Here is a 21,174-nt window from a genome sequence, read left to right on the forward strand (position 1 = left end):
TAAGCAAAAATTTTAACGTAATGTGAATATGTATAGCTAAAAGAATAGTCACAAAAGTAAATATCTATGTAACTATCACCCATGTTAAGAAACAGATTATTGCAAACTCCTAGATGACCCTCCTGTGCTCTCTCTATGGCTATCTTCTCCCCATCTCCAAACATTTCTATTCTGACTTAGAATATTATAGTTTGTTTTGCTTGTTTGTTAAACATCTATTTAAGTGAAATAATATGTATTCTTTTGTGTCTGGCAAATTATTTTGTTCCATGTTATGTTTGTGAGATATATCCACATTATATGTGGGACACTGGTTTATTCATTTTCATTATTGTGCAATAGTCCATTGAATGAATATGCCACAATTATTTATTCACTCTAGTGTTGATTAGCATTTGAGTTGTTTCCAATGTGAGATTATCTCGAATAGTGCTGTTATGAACGTTCTTGTGTATGTGTACATTTATTTCTCTTTCAAATATGCCTTAAAATGGAATTGGTTAGTAGGACATATATGTATTCAACTTTTAGAACCCACGAGCAGTGTATGAGACTTTTGTGTGTCCCACATTCTCAGCAACACTTAGTGTTACCAGTCTTATTTTAGCTACCCCAGCTGGTATGTGCTGATATATCTTATTGTGGTTTTGGTTTACATTTTCCTGATGTGTCATAACATTGAGCATCTTTTCATTCTGATGCCTTCTTTTGTGTACTAAGTCTCTACAGTATCTTCTCCCAGTCAGTGAGTTACATTTTTGCTCTCTTAAAGTATCCTTTAATAAGTAGAATTTCTTAATTCTAATGTCTTTTTGTTTAGCATTAGTGCCTTATGTGTCCTAGTTAAGAAATTTCTTTACCTCAAAGTACTGAAGATATTCTCCCAATGGTTTCTTCTGGAAACTTCATTGTTTTATCTTTCACATTTGGATTTACAGTATACTTACTGATTTTTCTATATAATATGAGGAATATTTTCTTTTACAATATCTAGACCCAGAATAATTCATTGGAATGACCATCGTTCCTACACTGTTTTGCACTGCCATCTTTGTCATGAACCAATTTTATTTATATGTAAGGGTGTTAATGGACTATCTATTACATTCTGTTGATCTAGGCATATACCTTGTTGGCAATACCATGCTCTCTTAATTACTGGAGTTTTAAAATAAGTCTCAACATCTGCCAAAGTAGTTTAATTCTGTTCTTCAAGTATGTCTTGGCAAACTTTTGCCCTTTAAGTTTTTACTTTATCTTAGAGTTAGTTTGCCAATGTCTACCAAAAGCCCACAACAAAATAACAACAAAAACAGCAACGACGACAGAACTCAACTTCCTGAATTTTGACTGTGAGAGATTTAAATGTAAAGATCAGTTTAAGGAGAATACATATCTTTATTATATCTTCATTATATATTAATATATTTTTTCCTCTGATTATTTAAATCAGGAAGTAGTGAACTACAACCCATGGACTAAATACAGTCCTCTGCCTGTTTTTGAAAATAAAGTTTTATTGGCACACAGCCACACACATTTGTTCACCTATTATCTATTTCTGAATTGGCATTACAGTGTAGAGTTGGGTAGTTCTGACAGAGACCGTCTAGAATGTAAAGGCTAGAATATTTATTACCAGATCCTTTACAGAAATATTTGGTGGCTCCTCACTTGGATACTGCTTATTTTTTTCCATAATGTTTCCTATTTTTCTATGCTTTAGAAATGCTTTACATATTTCCTTAGGTTATTTCCTAGAAATGTAATGTATCTGAATGCTATTGTAGATGGTGTCACATAAACTTTCATTTTCTATTCATTGATGATTAGAAAAATACCGCTGATTTTTAAACACTGACTTTGTACTCAATCTGTAGGTTCTTTTTGATTTTCTATGTACACAGTCCTATCAGTTTTTTTTCTTCTTTGCTACTTCTCATACATCTTTATAAAATTGGTGACAGTGGGAAGACTTCTTTTGTTACTGATAGCAGATAGAACATATCACTATTATGTAGGGTGTTTGCTGTAATTTTTTAAAATAACTTTTTATCAGATTAAAGAAGTTTTCTTCTATTGCTAGTTTACAATGAGCTTTTATTATGCATTGCTGTTGAATTTTATTAAATATTTTCTTTGCATATATTTTCTCATATCATATATTAGGTAGTCATATGATTTTATTCCTTTTTCAATTAATGTGGGAAGTTATATTGATAAGTTTTCAAATGATAAACCTCACATTGCTGAAATAAACACAATTGGTTATGAGGTATTATTCTTTCGGTGTTTGTTTGCAAATAGTTCATTTATATATTTTTTTATTTTGCCATTATAATTATTACAGTGTGGGTCATAAGTTACCTTTCTTGTAAGGTTTGATATTAAGGTTATGCTGCCTCCAAAAAGTGAGTTGGAGAGTGTTTTTTTAAATTATTATTATTCTCTTGAAGAGTTTTTTTAAGATTGGCATTACTGCTTCCTTAAATATTTGGTATAATTTATCTATAAAGTCATCTATGTATGGAGTTTTCTAAATGGAAAAAAAATTAATTGAACTAAATTATTTTATAGCTATAAGAACTTCTACTTTCCTTTAAGATATATAAGGTACTGGCAGAACATTGCTTCTTCTGCAACAACTAGAAAAATCTGAATGAATTAAAAATTATATATATATTATATATAAAAGTCATTAGATAATTGTGTAGTGGTCTAGAGGAATCAATTTCCAGAGATTGAAGAGACCTTCTAGATGGGCAAATTTGGCAAACATCTTTCTCTCTGAGGGCTTTTATCAAGTCTGATCATAGGCTGAGGTTTCAAAACAGACAGGCAGACATTGCTGAGGGAAAGAGAAATCAGGAGCTTTTAACAGAGGGATGGCATAGCTACTTGGAAACTGGATGAGTCTTAAATGCATAGCTGTTTACTCCCCACCATTTTTCCCCACAGGATTCTTGTCTAAGGTTGTACAGTAGGGAGACTGGGCTAAAATACCCAATAAACACTATTTCTGTGTCTCAACACTTAGAAGTCAAAGTTCTGCAAGGTGGAGAGGTTTATTAGGAACACAGAATAGCTCACACCTTTGTTTAAAGTGGCAACCCAGCTCTCACCCAGCTCAATTCCTAATTACTTCAAAATGGTCTGCTTGTCACCCTGTCTGCCTGACAAGGGAAAAGGCATGCATTATATACGTATATATATATAATAGTTTGCATCTGCTAATCCCAAACTCCCAGTCCTTCCCTCCCCTACCCCCCTACCCCTTAGTAACCACAAGTCTGTTCTCTATGTCTGTGAGTTTGTTTGTTTCCTAGATAAGTTCATTTGTGTCATATTTTAGATTCCACATATAAGTTATATCATATGGTATTTGCCTTTGATTATTCCTTAGGATAGTTTTGAAAATAGAAATAATTGTTCATTTCTGACCTAGATATCTTTGGGTCCATGATTCAATCTACTACAATATTTATACCAATTGACACTCTTACTAACAATATATTAGAGTTGCTATCTTAACATACCCTCACTAGGATTAACTTCTGTCTTAAAAAACATTTGTAATTTTATAAGTGAAAAATAATATCATGAATTGATTTAATTTATATTTCTTTCATTACTATTTCTTTTAAATATATGTTCATATTTTTTTGGTCACATTTTTTCTTACATTGTCTATTCATCTCTATTGCCTATTTTTCTACTGGATGGATAGAAATGTTCTCAATTAATTTAAATAACTATAGAGAAGTTATATTTAGTCTCCTTTTGCAATAAATACGTTGGTTGATATTAATTTGGTTGACAGTAGTTTGTAAGCAGAGTTGTATTTAAGTGTAATATACTTAAATTTATATATTTTCCTTTGTGTTATCTTCCATTATTTGCTTTAGTTATTCCTCATCCAAAAGAGATATTTACCTATCTTTTCTTGTAGTTTTTTTTTTCATGATTTCATGCATTTTTAAGTAGGAACATCTTTCACACATGTGAATTTGATTATATACTTTATCTTTAAGATGAGGACCCCTCAGAGGGCAAGGTCCAAATTGTCATCATATTTTTATCTCTAACATAGAGTACAGTACTTGGAGTGACAGGTACATAATACCTGTAGTTAAATAAATGTATACAGAATGAAGTTGTCTTTGTGTACTTATTTCTTCAACTACTTTTTTTTTCTTTCTTTTTTTTTATTATCTTTTATTCTTTATAGAAAAATGTATGACAGTATTGATGTATTATGAAGAGGTGATTAAAAAATAGTCACAAAATGTAAGAAATGTATCAGGTAGTTAATTAGTAAAGAATACCATGCTATTTTTCTGAATTTTGTGATGTTTGTGGTATTTCTCAGCCTTTTAAAATTTGTAATTTGTTGTGATGTCTTTTCGACATTCTGAATAGCTACTCATTTTTGTACCCAATTTTTGTATTTGTTACTATGTATTTTTTTTTCTTAAAGAGGGCCTTCCCAAATTATAGAAACTTCAGGCCTCATAAAACCTGATTTACCCCTGTATTCTCCCTTATGCAACATTATCGACTAAGAAAAATTGGTGGAGAATTCTTCCAATTTGTGAGCCAAAGTCCTTGGATCTACAAAGTCAACAAAACTCAAATCACATGAGACTTCTATTTTTAGTAACAGTAGTGCTCCTGTCTCTTTTTTGGGCAGTATAGGAGGAAGGGGAGGAAGACCTACATTTTGGCAGGTGAAACTGCTTAACTGATCCTGACAGTGACAAAGATTGTCAGCCTCTCAGGCTGCGACAGTCTCATCAATCAACCCATGCTTGAACTATTAGCACTGTCAGCTTCCTCTTAAGGGATGACAATTGAAGAGTAACTTCCTCACCCACTGAAACTTCCTCAATCAAAAGAGCAAAACACTTAATCAGAAGGAGGGGCAGGAATGCAACAAGAACTGGCCCCATCTACTTTCAGTCTACAGAGGTTGTACTCATTTTTGCATGACTGTGAAAGAGATCCTCAGCAGAAGCCCTTGACTTGCTGGTACAAGAATTGGGGCAGGGCTTGTGTCCTTTGCCTTGGAAGGGAGTGGCTGTGATGCCAGGAACAAGAAGGTTCCAACAACTTTGCCTATATACTCTCACAAATGATGCCTGATTAAAAACAATAACAATAAACACATGCCCATATTTGTTCGTACATGCATTATCTTTGTAGGATGGGCAAAAATGTATTGCTGGCTGAAGGTATTAGAAATGAAAGCCAGCTATTAAGCTTCACCCTCACCTGGTAATAGGAGGAAGGCTGTAATAGACTATCTTTTGGGGTTGTGAGGATTATTTAATTCTGAAAGCAGAGTTGAAATTTTTTGACCCTAATGCAAATGGGATAGATGTCTAGAGAATATCATGTGACCCCTGCTATTATGTTTTTAAAAATTACATGATTTGGGACTTTCCTGGTGGCACAGTGGTTAAGAATCCGCCTGCCAGTGCAGGGGACACAGGTTCGAGCCCTGGTCCGGGAGAATCCCACATGCCGTGGAGCGACTAAGCCCGTGTGCCACAACTACTGAAGCCTGTGCTCTAGAGCCCGCGAGCCACAACTACTGAGCCCGTGTGCCACAACTACTGAAGCCCACGCACCTAGAGCCAGTGCTCTGTAACGAGAGAAGCCACCACAATGAGAAGCCTGCGCACCGCAACGAAGAGTAGCCCCCGCTCACCGCAACTAGAGAAAGCCCACGTGCATCAATGAAAACCCAACGCAGTCAAAAAATAAATAATGAAAGAAATTTATTTTTTAAAAATTACATGATTTAAAGAGAAATCACAGTAGAAGCTTCTTAGAGTTCTAGCAACTCAGATGGTGTCATTTCTACAAACATTTACAGAAATCTGTTATTGATGGATTTAAGATTCTTTGTGCTTACATATTCTATTATTTTGAAAGTAAAGGGCTGAAAATCTGCTTCCTAAGTTTCTATTTCTCTTAAAGATCATGCTACCTTTTTGCTATTGGGAGTCTTTTAACTAATATCACTTAGTTTTATTTTTTCTGCTGTAGAAAGAACAGAGATCCCATTTGGGGGTGAAACAAGGGGAAAGCATCTCAGTTGGCCTTTTACTAAATCCTTTTCTCCTTACCTCCACTTCTAAATCACCCAGGGAATTAAAAATATGCCTGTTGGCCACTTAAGTTAATGAAACTGTTAATATCTAATGCAGGAACATTGCCTTTGTGTGCTCTAGATACATATATGAATAGAACTGCTCTGGATGCACACCTGCCCTGAATGTCAGTGTAATCCATGTCAATCAAGGATTGGCTTTAAAATCCTCATTCTCAGAAAACTAAATTAAGACGTCGAAGAGATATGGAACAGGAGCAAGCTGTTTTGGAGGCTAGAGATCAGTCACAAAATTGTCTGATTAAAAAATAAACTCTCAGAAAAATAACAAAAATAAATGAACGCTCAATTGTTCTTTTAAAGAAGTCTATCTTTTGTGTTCAAGGGGGTCCTTGTTGGCCTGCCTTACAACTTTTATGATTTCCTTTAAAGCAAGACCAATGTAAAAGAGGCATTAGCTCCACTCTTTGTTTCTTAAATTATCCCATTTCAGCAATTGGTTATATTAATTATTATTTATGCTTGTTCTAAATCAGTATTTTCAATGGAGATTGATTCTGTTCCCCAGGGAACATTTGACAGTATTGGAGACATTTTTGTTTGGGGGCTAAGGTGAGGTGGTGCGACTAGCATCTGGTAGATGTGCAGATAGCTTCACCTCTGTTGGCCATCCTATCACAGAGTAATCTAGTTGTGGTTTCAGAGTAATCAGTCAGGTTGGTGTAAAACCTTCCAGAGCTTAGGACAAGTAAGTGTATCTGTAATTTTTATAATTTTCATAAATGGACTAGAGGTCATGATGTCCCCTGTATTTTCTGTTATTCAAAATCTTGTCTACCATCACTAAGTAAATATATGTTGTTTCAATTTGTTGTAGTACCTTATAGATTAAATTCTCAGTATAGAAATCACAGATGCTATTATCTAACAATTTTTGACAGTCTATTTGGATGACTAGAAGCAATTTGTGGAACTGATAGAAATGCTTGTAGAATAAATAATTAATGTTAGAGGAATTTTGACTAAATTAATGTAAGTATTTATAAGTTGAAGATCATTATTAATTCTGAAAATCACACAGCTACACTCACCCCATTCCATAGCTCTCTCCATTATGCTTAGATCTTGAAAAAAATCTAGTTTATTGGAAATCTGGAACCATTTCTGAGTTTTGCAACTATAGTGGGACTTCAGAGGAAAACCAGAAAGATAATCCTAACACCAGAAATTGGTCCTGTAATAAAGAGACTAAATAAATGAGAATTATTCATCCTGTGAAATTTAACAGTGATATGAAGTCATTTAGAGTATGGAGGACTTTCATAAAGGACAAAAATAAACTAATATCTCTTCCTATAGAAGGCAGAGCAAAAGGAAGTATATGATTTATAAATTAGAAAGAATTATTTCCAAGAGTGAGATGGTCAAATGTTGCAGTGTGTTACTGAAGGAAAAAATTTAAAAATCTTTAGAGTTTTTAAAAACAAGAACATTTAACTTATGTTCAACAGTTTAACCATTCTAATTTCAGCCTGTATTAGTTCTCTACGGTTGCCATAATGGATTACCACAAATTAATTGGCTTTAACCAATAGAAATTTATTTTCTCACAGTTCTGGAGGCCAGAGTATGAAATCAGTATCACTGGGTCAAAAATCAATGTGTGGGTAGGGTCATGCTCCCTCTGGAGGCTCTAGAGAAGAATCCTTTCTTTTCCTCTTGTAGTCAACATCCCTTGGCTTGTGACCACATCATTCTAATCTTCAAGGCTGGTGTCTTCAAATCTATTTTTGCTCTCTTTTCTCATTACCTTTTCGTGTGTGTATGTGTGTGAAATCTCCCTCTGCCTCCATTTTAAAAGGGTGCATGAGATGGCACTTAGGGCCCACCTGGATATTCCAGGATAATTTCTCCATCTCTCATCTCAAAATCCTCAACATAATCACATCTGCAAAGACCTTTTATCCAAATAAGTTAACATTTATGAGTTCCAGGGATTAGGACTTAATATCATTTGCAGGGGAGGTTTTTGTTTGGTTGGTTTTTGGGTTTCTTTCCTTTTTTTTAGTCTACTACACAAATTGAGGGATAAACCGATTGAGTGCTTCATGAGCCCTTCTAGCATTAGGGTTTTGTAATTCAGAGACTGTGACCTTTGGCAATTTGCTTTACCCCTCCCCTGAGCCTTGGTTTTCTCACTTACAAAGTGAGCCTAATAATGGTATTTAGACCAGTAAGATTGTTATAAAGATTAAATGACTTAATACAATTAAAGCATTTAGAAGAGTGAGTAGTATATATGAAGTCTCAATACGTGTCAGCTGTCATTACTTGTTGGTGCTGTTTGTGTTGATATCATCATTATCATAAAAGAAGGATTAAGTGAGATGATAATTGGGTACTTACTTGGTGGTCTATTATATACTCCATATTTCTTTACTGTTACTTTATTTTGTTTGACAAATTTAATGAAGGTACATCATGGAAGTAAAGTAGTGACTTGGTGTCTAAAGAATGTATTTGGTCTGCTTTGTGGAGCTTATTGAACTTTGTCTACAATAGGGACAGACTAAATTAACCCCCAAATTGAGATGGTAACTCAGAAATCAAGTCTTTAAAAAGTTCCCATTAATACTAATACCTTCGGAGTAGCAGACATGAACTATATGATCAGAGAAGAAATTATTCTATACTTGAAATATCTGAGTTACCTTTTCAACTTTTTATGGACATACGTAAAATTAGACTGTAACAGAAGCCCCTTCTTGCTAAACTGAGTACCATTGTTATGTAACCTGACTTTATAACATCAGTCTTCATTCAGGTTGACTTTTCTACTTCCAAAACTTTAGACTGTCCATCCCCACACCACCCCCTATCATTACTATAGAATAAGCACATCTAATTTTTTAATAACAAAGCAACATATTGTCTATAAAACATTTTCTAGTTAAAGGTTTTACTAGGTCTTATAAATAGTGACATTCTGTGTTCTCACATACATTTTAGGTATCATAATTTTGAAGAAGGAACTGCTATGTCTACTGAACACACTAATTGGTAGGGTGTAATTTCTTCCAGGGGCTACATTAGGCCAATGACAGAGTCATTGACTGACCAGACTAAAAAACAATATTAATTTGTTTTTTATTATTAATATGTTATGATTTAAAAAATAAAATTTCAATAATGTCAAGGGTACACCAATGGAAACAATACTTTCATTTTTTTCTATGCATTTCACCAATAAATACCATATGTAGCTTAAGAGAAATCGCAATCTGTAGACTTTTTGCTATTTGAAATACTATTAGGTTAAACAATATGAAATTGCTGTTTTTGTAGGTCAAAAACTGTTGAATATGGTGGTTTCATATAGTACAAAGCAAACTACCCCTGTGAAAAAGGAGCTCAATTTTCCAGCGCTATTAAATGAAAGTGGCTAGATGAAACATTCAAGTATATAGGGAAAATTTTGTATTTTCAAGTTACTTATATTTCTCCAGATAAATATAAACTAAGTCCTGTTTCAGATCCTTTACTTTAGTATCCGCGATTATGGGAACATACATTATTAAAAGAAGGGAAATGAGCAAGAGAAATGCATAGTGGGGAAACTAGGTAAATAGAAAGCAATGAAAAATGCAGATTGTTACAAACTTTGTCATCATTTCTGTTTGACAGTGTTTATGTCTTTAATGTTTATCTTCTTACTCATTTTTATTTCATTTTTATGTGTCTCATAAAGTTAGATATCACTCAATGTTTAGCTCTTTGGTGTCTGAGCATGGAAAGCAGATTGCCCTGGCATTTTTATGTACTGTAGGAAAAGAAACTCATTTTCATTTATTGAGATTTATTATTTGAATATGTTTTCCAATATAGCAAAGCACACCTACAGAATTTAATGGACATGCATATGCAAGTACACTATTCTGGAATAGCATCAGGTAAAATTTTATACTTCCTGTAGGAGAAAATACAGAGAATCAAATAGATGCACGTCCTTCTCCCCTCCTCCCCTCCACCTTCTTCTTAGTGATCAGTAATATGGTATTATATGGTATAAAATAGAAAGGTATTATATTTTCCATAAAACACTGCAAAACATCTATTCATCACTTTTGGGGCTGGGGGTTGTTCTGGAATTCTAAGTAGCTGAGAAGATGCCAGATCTCTAATGGAAGAGATTATTCTGTTTAGGGAATGTTTGATGACTCAAGGAAGAATAACTTTAGGGAATTAGGCATACAGACCTATTATTATGGGTTTCACAAAGAAGTTAAATTTTATATTCATGTGATGTTTGTTTTTATATTAATTTTTTTATATTCTTGTATCAATGAAGTTTCACTATTAGAAATTTCACATCAAGAAACACATTAGCTTGTCATTGATCACCTCCATGAATTCTTATCATAAGCTTTTGTTCTGTCAGAATTGTCAGATTCTTATGACCTAGCAGGCAATTTCATGTCATACCTTGCATTTGGGGGTGGATGCAAATGAGTAAACTGAGACCACCTTGTAACTTAAAATGCAATCTCACTCTGAGTCAGCATGTGTACTGCATACAATCAAAAATGAATGAAAAAAGGAAATGACTGTGGTTCAGTAACTTATGAAAAATGTTATAGTTTTATTATCAATGTATGTATGCATTTTTTTTACAACACCCATCACTGTAGCACAAGGGTACTCAGATGAAAGATTGGATTTAAGCTCAGAAATAATGGGGAGGAATGTCTATTTTACATTTCTTCCTTAGTGGCTTGACAGATGTGTCAGTGATTAAAAAGATAGAGACAAGAGAATATCAGTTAGCTAGCTAATTTATATGATGCTTTCTGTAGTCAAAAAAACATTGTAGATGTTTTGGGAGAATCAAAAATCTTGACTGGAATGTCCTGCATAATTACATGGGAAGCAGGAAAGTGGGTGGAAATGAAACAAGATTGGTCATGAGTTCATATTTGTTGAACTGGCTGATGGGTACATGAGGGTTCCTTATTCTTATCACTCTACATTTACATGTGTTTGAATTTTCCCATAATAAACACTGTTTTCAAATCCCAGGATTTAACTATTTCCCAGGAGGAGTTTATACTCTAAATATGGAAATAAGAATGTTCATTGTGCACCTAAACCAGAGGTTCTGCATTTCACAAATATACCTATTTCCATAAAATCTTGATTTCCACATCATTCTTGAACTAGCTCATAAATTTTCCCAGCAAGTAAACATCCTCAGTGTTTCTAACCCTGCTTTCTGTACATTGTCAGGGTGATTCGTCATGAGAGGTCAAAGGTAATAAAAATCACAAATAAAGAATCAAGAGAGGTACTCTAAGCTATAGACTGAAAAGAACAGAAAGACTGAAAATTTGGATTAAAGTCATTCTGAGTTTCTGGACCCATTTTTCCCTGTAGCAGTTTAAAGCCTACATTGTTCAATAGTCACTAATTTGGAAGCTTAATGTGCTTTATTAGCTTCCCTGGTGAGGTACCTGGAGAACCTAAAAATGAAATGAATGCCTTGAAATCATGTAAGTGTGGTCATGGAGAACTGGAATTGTTCTGGTCACTGCTATGCCTGTCACTGAGGTATTCTTTAACTAGACGTGAACAGCACTGCCAAGAAGTGCTTCCCAGCTTCCATGGTATATCCATAACATTAAGATGTTAAGATTGAACTTGTACATAGTAACTTCCTGTCAATTGAAAATCAAAGGATATACCCAGGTCCCTGTTTCTTTTTGTTACTGATAGGATCTGTCAAAACAAAGTTCTAAGCAAACTTTTTTCATTATGTGTAGCTATAACAGCTTTATTGTTTATCAAGAAAAGGTTATTGATTCCTAAACAACTTATGTTTCAGAGTCAAAAAATACTATGTAAGTCCCTCTAGTAGAGATTGATGATAAAATATTACAAACATGGATGTATATGAAAACATTGTTTAAAGCTTGTTCCATTAACAAAGGCCACATCTCTAAATTAGATTTTGCAGAACTATATTTAGTGGGGCCTGTGTATATTCTTCATTAACTCTTCCTTGACTCTTATCCCACATAGAATTGGCTAATTTTTCCTTTATACCATACTGTATGCTGCAATTCTATTATAGCCCCTAGACTGTTGAGTTGCCGTCTTTGGTTTACATATCTGTCTCCCCCTACTGGACTCTGAATTTGATTGAGACCCAGGGATCCTTTTCAATGCCCAGTACAATGACTAGCTCTTTGTAGGTTTCAGTAAATGTCTGTTTTAAGAGGATGGCTAACTGAATAAATGTCATCGTGGCTAATCGTTTGAGTGAACTTGAGCTAATTTCACAAGGTAAGCAAATGTCTTTGACTTTTTCCTATCCCCTTTCTCCCATTTCCCATATCCTTTCGCTGGGGGCTGCATATAGAAAAACAAAGTATTTTGCCCACTGACTTCCAATTTCACATCCTTTCCTTGAACCTCTACATTCTTTATGTTTCTGTTTTTCCCAATATACATCTGTTGTGATCAAGGAATCAAATGCTATTGATTATGCACTGCCCCCCCCCCCCAATATTTATTACATTTATTCTAAATCCAGCTCTGTCTTCCATCTTTTCGCTTTGCCTCCTGTCTCCTCCCAACACGCAAAGCCTACTAATTCCTTCTGGAAGAGTCATTTTGTCACACAAGAAAACTAATAGCTTTGATAGCTCTTTTGAGACCACAGTTCTGGATAGTAGGGACATGTTTCTGTGTAGGATGAATAAAACAAAATAGTACCACACATATTGGCAGCCATTGACTTTTGTTAAGCCTTCAATTTGACAAGCACGTTATCCACTAAAATGTCAGTGGTTTTCCTCCTTTGTTATTGAACATTTATCTATCCAATTCTGGTCCAGGAAACTTAGGAGAACAATTGTTTTCTAGGATCGGAAGTATCTGGGCAGCTTTTCTTTCTATTCTCCCTAGAATCATGGAAGGTGCAGGAGTGTGACGTGGTGAATAATTTATCGTTAACTTCATGCTTTTCTAGAGGGCTCTCGAGCAGGTTCAGTTCAGCTTTGAGTTTGGGCAAACATTCAGGTTGATTATTATCATTCTTTAGGCAAAATTTGCCCATTTCTAACATCCCCAATTACAGGTAATCTTTCCTGTTTTCCACGAAGTAACCAAAATTTCCTTAAAGTCAGGTAGAGCAGGTAGGTAATTAATACTAAAATCAGATCTGACCTGCCAGGAACTTTTTTTATCCAAAGAAGTTTTTATTAGAGGGAATCTATTGACATTGGCAGGTCTGAATAAACATCATCCAAGATTGCTTTTTATTTTGAGCATTTTTTTAAAAAAGACTAAGTTTCTTAAAAGCATGACTATGTTATGACTATCTCAGCCACCAACCTGAGATAAATGTGGGAAGACATCTTTAGCTCCATTTTATAGGTAGAGAAATCAGTTCAGGGGTTTGCTTTTGGTCATACGGACCTGTATGGCCCCAGAAATAGATTGAGTCAGATGATTGTCAGAATAAGACATCTCTTGATAGGAGGTGAATGCCAATTTTTGAGTAAGCTGGTGTTATTTAACATTTACCAGGAAGCAATAGAGATTATGCTCTGAGGAATTTGAGGTCTTAGATTTGTGTATCATTTAGCTCATTACTAATACAACAATCATAAAGAGTATTGTTTCTATTTTGGGAAGGCAGATGTTGAGTCCTCAAAACATGATAGAAAATTCCCTTCAGAAAACAAAATAAGACTATTCAGGAATTTGTATACATCTATTTTTTAAATAATCATTTAGCTAAGTAGTTGTGTCTTGATAAAAGATACCAGGGTCCATCTAATAAATGAGGCTGAATTTTAAAAATAGATTTGAATTTCACGTCTTATATTTTCTCCTTAGAAGACATCTAAGGAGTTGTCTTCTCATCTCATCTACTCTCCCTTAGAAAAGCATAAGGATTCACTTAATTGTACAAAAAATTAGTCTTCAAAATTGAAATGGGCATGGAGCAATAATTTATGATTATGGTATTCTGCCATTAGCCCAGTTGGACGGTTTTATGTATGTGTTATATATTAACTTATTCTTAACTATTACCTTAATAGCACCAGAGGCTTGAAAGGTTTTGAGAGATTATCTTATGGGCTTCCCTCTTTACCTTGAGAATAGGTCCACTGATAACATTTCCATAACCTCCCTTGGTAGCATATCTCATTGTACAATCATCCTCATTGAAGGTATCTTACCCCCATATCAAACATGGATTTTTCATGCTACAGTTAATTCTATTAGCTTCACCATCTCCACTGAGCTTGGAATAGAATATTTCCTCTGTGCATTAGTACCTACTGATTCTTAAGAGAGGTGGTGTGGCATCCTTTGCTCTCAGTGGGAACAAGCTACATTATTACTTCTGGAATGGCATGAACTGGCGTGTATGTTAATACATTTTGTCGTGTTCTGTGTTCATGTACTCAGCGTATGAGTGTGGTGATATATAAGGGATTTTTTTTAAAAGCTACTATAAAACCATTTATAAAGTATGACCTACTTTATTTTAAAACTTAATATCATCTGGTGGTTTCCTATGAGCTGTGGAATGAAACAAAGTAGAGGAAAAGTTGTTCCAAAAATGATGACTGATTTTGATTATGTTCCCTTGTTTCTTTTGGTCTATTGCATTGGGTCAAGGATTTAGGGAGAATGAGGATGTTGAGTCAAATTTTTGGAAAAGAGAGGGTGAGTTCAATTTGTTCCTTCTGAGGGCTTTTTGTCCTGAAGGAATTCACCATGTATAACTTTACAGAGTGTTCTTCTCATCTATTCCACTACCCTCCATCCAACCCTGCTGTCTCTAGAGGTTAATAAACTAGTCTCAAAACTAACACTCAGAGAGCCTCATAGCACCTAAAGAGGTTTGACCAGGTGGGTTGGGGACTGGCCATCAGTTTAGATCTAGATCAGGTCAATAGCAAATGAAGGCTGTTGTCTCTTAACAGCTGTTCAGTGGCCACTGTGAAATGCGGTGCTGGCATCCATCCAGTTTCTGGACAGCTGTCTTCTTCACAAAAAGCATTGCCACAATTGGCATTAATTGGCTCTCTGGCTGGCAGCCTCTGCAGGCAATTCATCGAATCTCCTCCTTTTTTCTACATTCCTCTTTCTCCTCTCCACCCTCCTCATCTTCCTTCTCTCCATTTCTGCTTTCCCCTCCTCCTGTGTTTTCCCTTTTCTTTTCCTTCTCTGTTTTGCCAGTAGGTGGCCTGGAAGAAAAAAGAGCAGCAGCAGTTCCTGAGGGAAGAATGCATTAACACCTCAGACCGCGCTCTCTGCCAGGGCTTGCAAAGGGACCTAAGAACGGCTGGGCTGTTGGGATAGAATTCTCATACCACCCAGAGCGTCCGCCTTCTCGACCCCAGCCCTAAGCTGCTTTGCTCAAGGTGTGTCAGAGTTTACTCTGGGGTTGTCTGTTTTATCCATTGAGCTTCTCCTTTCATCACGGGGCAGGGAACATGGCTGTGTTTGTAGAATGGATGGGCCCACAGGGAATTTTGAGTGATTCAGTAGTTGTGGTGTAAACCCTTCATTATAACTCACTCTCAGCACAGTCAGGGGTCACTAGATATGGGAGGTTGTACAGTTTGTGATTTCCTTCTCTGGTAAGAGGCGCACTATTTGGGTGGGGGGCAGGGCGTTATATGTACGGCAGTCATATTTCCAAACCCAGAATCAATGCACCTGTCCTGACCAGACATTATTGGATTTATAATATATTTATTAGACAAGTTTTTATTAAAGTAAAATTTAATCTCCATTCAAAAATTATATTTAGCAAATCACTTGAATTGGAAGGAATAAAATTTTATGAAACTAAGACCACTTGAAAATCCACAGCATGAATTCCGTAGTGTTCTTGAATGCCCTTTGCTGCCTTCAGATAACAGTAAGGAAAGAGTAGTGGTAGCTTCCATCCTTGAAATCTCCAGGTGTGCTTTCAGGTTATCCAACTTCATTTTCTTAATCTAAATTTAAGAGTCAAAAAGTGGACCAAAGGAAGCCTTATCACTCATATGCTTATTTTTCCAAACGGAAGGACGCTATGGTACGACATGCTGCTCTCAAACTATGAAAAGGGAAAAAAATTAAACAATTTTACAGTGGTTCTGTTCTTATTAAAAAGCCTAAAGCATTTTTCTCTAGGCTACCTCTCTTTGGAATTTAAAACCTGTGTACAGCATTGTGTGGGGAAATTCAACCAACATACCACACATTGGTTTGCATTTAACTCATTACAGTGTTACAGTGTTGATTGCTAAGAACACTTACATGACCAAGAAGATATCCAAGCCTTTCAAATGGAACCAGGAGCTTGAATTGGGGCAATATTAAACAAATGTGAAATCCCAGATATCCTTTGGGCAAGGGTTTTCATTCTCAGAGTCACGACCAGGACCAATAAAATAGTCATATAGGAAAAGCATTGAGGTTTAGAGTTGGGAAAAATATCCCAACACCAGCTCTGACTTTACAACCTTGATGATCTACTTTCTCTCATTTACATGATGGGACAAATCATACTCTATCACCTTATGGGTTGTTTTTGTTACTTAATTGGTATAAAATTACTTGAAGATCAAAGTGCTATAAAGTGCTAAATATTATTAATAATTAGAACAAGCAGTTGTGAATCATGTATAAAAAGAGAAACAGCTTTGGAGAAATGTAATTTCTAGATTGGACAGACTGTCTAACAAGTAAAAGAAAGGCTCTCGGTTTTGTGATTTATTTATTCATTCATTTAAAGAAAATGACAGAAGAAATCTGAGAAATGTCACAATCAGATTGGCTATCTGCCAATTTGTTCTTCTTTTTTTAAAAAAAAAAACCTCTCAAACACTTCTGACTTTGTAAAAAGAAAAAAATTTTGATTTATAACCATTTGTAGTCTGCACGTGCCTTGAACTTTGCATTTAAAAAGAAGGCATTTTTTCTGATTCTCTACCAATCCTCCTCCTTGTCTTGCCATTTCCAAACATACGCCTCTCATTGAAAGCAAATGACAAGTGAGGGAGAATTGGTTTATAGCTGCCAAGAAATCTCTACCTTAAAGGAGCACTGGTTTAATTCAAACAGGGCAAAATGAATGTCTGAGAAGGGGTGAGATTTTAAGGCTTGGGCGGTGAGTGGAAGTGTCATTTCCTGAGTCCACACCTTCTTCTGTCGTTGTTGGCTGGCACTCCGTCTGGCACCGTAGCTTTCCCATCTATACCAGTTAAAATACCATGTTGCCACCTCCCTTTTTTGTCCTTTTTTTTTTTCCACAAGGAGAAGACTGAGAGAATGAATGGAGTAAATATATATTATGTATACAAATAATATCATTTGCTAACAATGTATGCTAGTCATAGGAAAAATATTTTTCTATGTGGTTTATGTTCATTTTTCTAGGCTTTGAAGTCTTCTCTAAAAATTTAGTCCATGGGATGCAAATCCAAAACTTGTCATGGGCTAAACTGATGATAAAAATGAAGGAATCAGGTTTTTAGGACAATAGGGAATGGTGAGGGTTGTGTCAGTGGGGAGGGCCACACCCAAGTCCACCAGGATGCACACAATTCTGGGGTACCCCAGTCATGGTCACAACATATGGTATGTGAATGGTGCCCCTGGTGTGGAGCAATGCATGCCTGGCCCATTTATCCATTCAGGACACCTTCCTTGCACTTACTACATGCCAGGCATGGTTCTAACTGCTGAGAGATAGCAGCGAACAAAGCCGACAGGAAACTCTGGTCTCTCGGAACCGAAAGGCACTCTCATTCAATTATTTTATTAAAGGCAAAAAGCACTGTGCCAAGCAAATAAAATGCATATGCATGCAGAATTTGGCCCATGGGGCCACCAGTTAATGACCCCTACTCTAGGCTTTTAAATTAGTTCTCTGATCTTGCAGGTTTTAACCACAGGGACAAAACACAGAAATGTACTGACCATATATTTGCACCCACTGCTTAACTCATGCTTAATGAGAGCTCCGTGAGCACGAAGAAGTCAGCTAATTAATTTTCAATTTACATTCTATATCTCCACCCCAATGTCTGTACTTGCCACTCCTTCTTCCAAGAAAACATAATTCCTAGAGGTGATCTGTTAGGTAAGTGAGGAAGGAAAACTAGACCGGGATGGGGGCCGTGGCATTCTGCCAAAGCATTGTCTGCCTAAGTACCTGTCAGTTTTGGAGGCTAGTGGGAGAGGCAAGCCACTGAGCAATGGTCAGTGTGACTCTTGAGCCAATTCAAAGTCTGCTCTTAACCACTTACAAATTTAATTACATTTTTTTTTTCAAGCAAAAAGAAGGTTCATTAAAGTGTCAGGTCTCTTAGGGGCTAGGTTAACAGAAGCAGGGCAATTGCAGAAATTAAAGAGTTCTCTTATAAAGAATTTATTTCTTATCCTTTTGCTTAATGCCACTTAATAAAAATTTTATGTAATCTGCATATAGGCAAAATGGAACTAAAAGAAGGTCTGGTCACCCAGCTACTTTCATGTCTAGAAGATTTTCTTTTTTTTCTTTTTTTCATTGGAAGCTTCAGTAAAACTAAAAAGAAAACTTGTACTAATTTTCAACAAGAAGCTTTAGAAAAGTGCTGTGGTGGTACTCAAAGAGTTTAAAAGTTTTCCACCTCACAATTCACTTTGGATTTTCTTAAATAAGGTTATGACTCAAAAATATTTAAAGAGCTTAGGTCACAAATCTGACGGGAGACAGTCATAGTATATAGGTGTAAAGATGAAAGGTAAGCATTCACATCTTCCAAGAAATAGAACAGAGACCATCTACGATTAATCTTCCTCTTTTCTACTCGCCTTGCAGGATCCTTTCTTTCCCAAACCCCTTATAAATAAACAATAACAATAATAATAATCAGAGGAGAGAGAGTTTCCCTGTCAATCTACACATTGTATTAAGTAACTTTCCCCAAAGTTTGGGAGCATTTCCTGAAAACCCTCAAAGGTATTAATATTTTTCCCTCTCTCTCTTTAAATCACAAAGCAAAATTCCACTGTCCCTCTGCCCCCCACCCCACCTCCTAAAAAAAAAAAAAAAAGTTGCCGAGTTTTGCTTTTCTATTCACTGCAGTCCTGGCCAAAGTAAAGCCCTCTTTCTCAATGACGTCAAGATCTTTACCAAGATTAGGCTTTCATTTCTCTATTGCAGCAATTAGCCAGGGAATGTATAAAAGGCTTCAGGGAGACTCACTGGGCTGCAGAGAGAGGCACTTTGCACCACAGACAGATAGCACGAAGGAAAAGCCAGAGGGAGTGAGGAAAAAGAGAGAAGTCAGTCAGTCGCTCCTGAGGAAGGGAGAGAGTGAGACAGGCTGGGAGAAGGAGAACAGAAAGTGTGTGTAAACGGAGTAAAGAAGGGAAAAAACTACCCTTAAAGCACATTTTAAAAACTCTGGCAATTCTAGAAAGAAACAGGCTATGTTTCTGAACATAGAGACAATGAAAAGCTAAAGAAAATTTTGCAATCTCTGCCACAGTCTCATAGGTGCTTGGAAATGAAAGTAGAACTGCCTGTCTTTAACCGACTCTGAGAGGGGTAACTGGATTAGGGACGGGTACGCCAGTTTTTTTTTTTTTTTTTTTTTTTTTAACATCTTAAATCCTGAAAAAAAAAAAAAAAAGCAGCAGCTCCGAATTGAATGAATTGATGGGCACACTCCAACTGCTGGGCTGGAGAGACTGGACTTGGTCTTGCCATTTCTGCTTCTTTGAAAAAGGAGACAACTTGGGCTTCCTTTTAATTTAGTTTTTCTCCCTCTCCCCCCACCCCCAACCTCCCCCCTCCCCTCCCCCACCCCCTCAATCACCACCCCCCTTTTAAATAAGAGGGTGAAGGGGAACCAGAGCGCACAAGGCAACTGACCCAGGAGGCAGAGAAGATGGGCATCCTCAGCGTAGACTTGCTGATCACACTGCAGATTCTGCCAGTTTTTTTCTCCAACTGCCTCTTCCTGGCGCTCTATGACTCGGTCGTTCTCCTCAAGCACGTGGTGCTGTTGCTGAGCCGCTCCAAGTCCACTCGCGGGGAGTGGAGGCGCATGCTGACCTCAGAGGGGATGCGCTGCATCTGGAAGAGCTTCCTTCTCGATGCCTACAAACAGGTGAGCTGCGCCGAGAGGGGCTTCTCCGCAGGGCGGCCGGGGCAGGGGCTGGAATGTGGGGGGCCGGGTGCCAGCTGGAGCACTGGAGTGAGAACGGTGCAGCCCTATTTGGGGGCCTAGCGGTTATGCTCAAGGTTGCTCCTGTGTCTGCTCTCTACACCTGTCACACACAGTAGATCTGGGGATGACAGGTATTAAGTCACAGTGACTGCGTGACCTGAGAAGGAGTCTTCCTAATAAGGGTCGTTAATGGCTTGCTGTGACTTTGGAGTGGGAGGTATTGGTGCCTGTAGAATAACTTTGAGAAAAGTCAGAAAGTGTTGGGGGAGGGCAGACGGCTGCATTTATTCTGCTCTTGTCACGAACTGGCATTTTTTGCTTGATGAAAGGCTATGTGAGGTGCATTAGGAAAGACAGTTCAATGGGTAGGCATTAAAAAGCAAGAAAAAAAGAAAACACCACTCAAAACTCTCAGGAAGCTGGCAAGATTTCACAAAATAATAACAGCAGGTATCATTTAGCAGAGTGGCTGCTTCGTTTCTGGTAGAAGTAAGAGTTAATGAGAGCAAGCCTGTGTGCACCATCATCTACCTTGATTTGGATTAGAACCTTTTGAAGCAGTTATTAGGCACTGAGTCTGGACTTACTAGATATCTGTTTGAAGAAGAAAGATCTGAGAACTAGCTGTCAAAAATCCAGACTTTGTTAGAGAAACCACATTTGCTTTATTTCTCAAAAGTTAAGTAAGTTGTCTTAGAAAGAGCAGATAAATCTATGGTTCATGGCAATCTCAAAGCTCTTATAACTGGTGCCTGGAACACTGTAGCAGTCGCCTCACTTACCTGCAGAAGCTGCGTCCCAGGGGCTGCCCTTTCAAAACCAGAGTGA

The 21,174-nt window shown here is 36.6% G+C and overlaps 1 protein-coding gene across 5 annotated transcripts in view; it reads left to right on the forward strand.

Moving 5' to 3' along the window:
• The window catches only part of DIO2 (iodothyronine deiodinase 2), a 253,391-nt gene that overhangs the window by 218,219 nt on the left and 13,998 nt on the right, over positions 1–21,174 (forward strand). For 3 of the 5 annotated variants that reach the window (XM_079914648.1, XM_079914645.1, XM_079914649.1), the window contains exons 5-6: positions 15,371–15,555; positions 20,012–20,286. In XM_079914648.1, the coding sequence (XP_079770774.1) occupies positions 20,065–20,286 (222 nt within the window). In that variant the 5' untranslated portion in view covers positions 15,371–15,555; positions 20,012–20,064. The remainder of the gene's footprint in view (positions 1–15,370; positions 15,556–20,011; positions 20,287–21,174) is intronic. The other 2 variants (XM_079914646.1, XM_079914647.1) reach the window with 1 other exon arrangement.

Source organism: Stenella coeruleoalba, assembly GCF_951394435.1.
Source record: "Stenella coeruleoalba genome assembly, chromosome: 2".
Taxonomy (NCBI): Eukaryota; Metazoa; Chordata; class Mammalia; order Artiodactyla; family Delphinidae; genus Stenella; species Stenella coeruleoalba.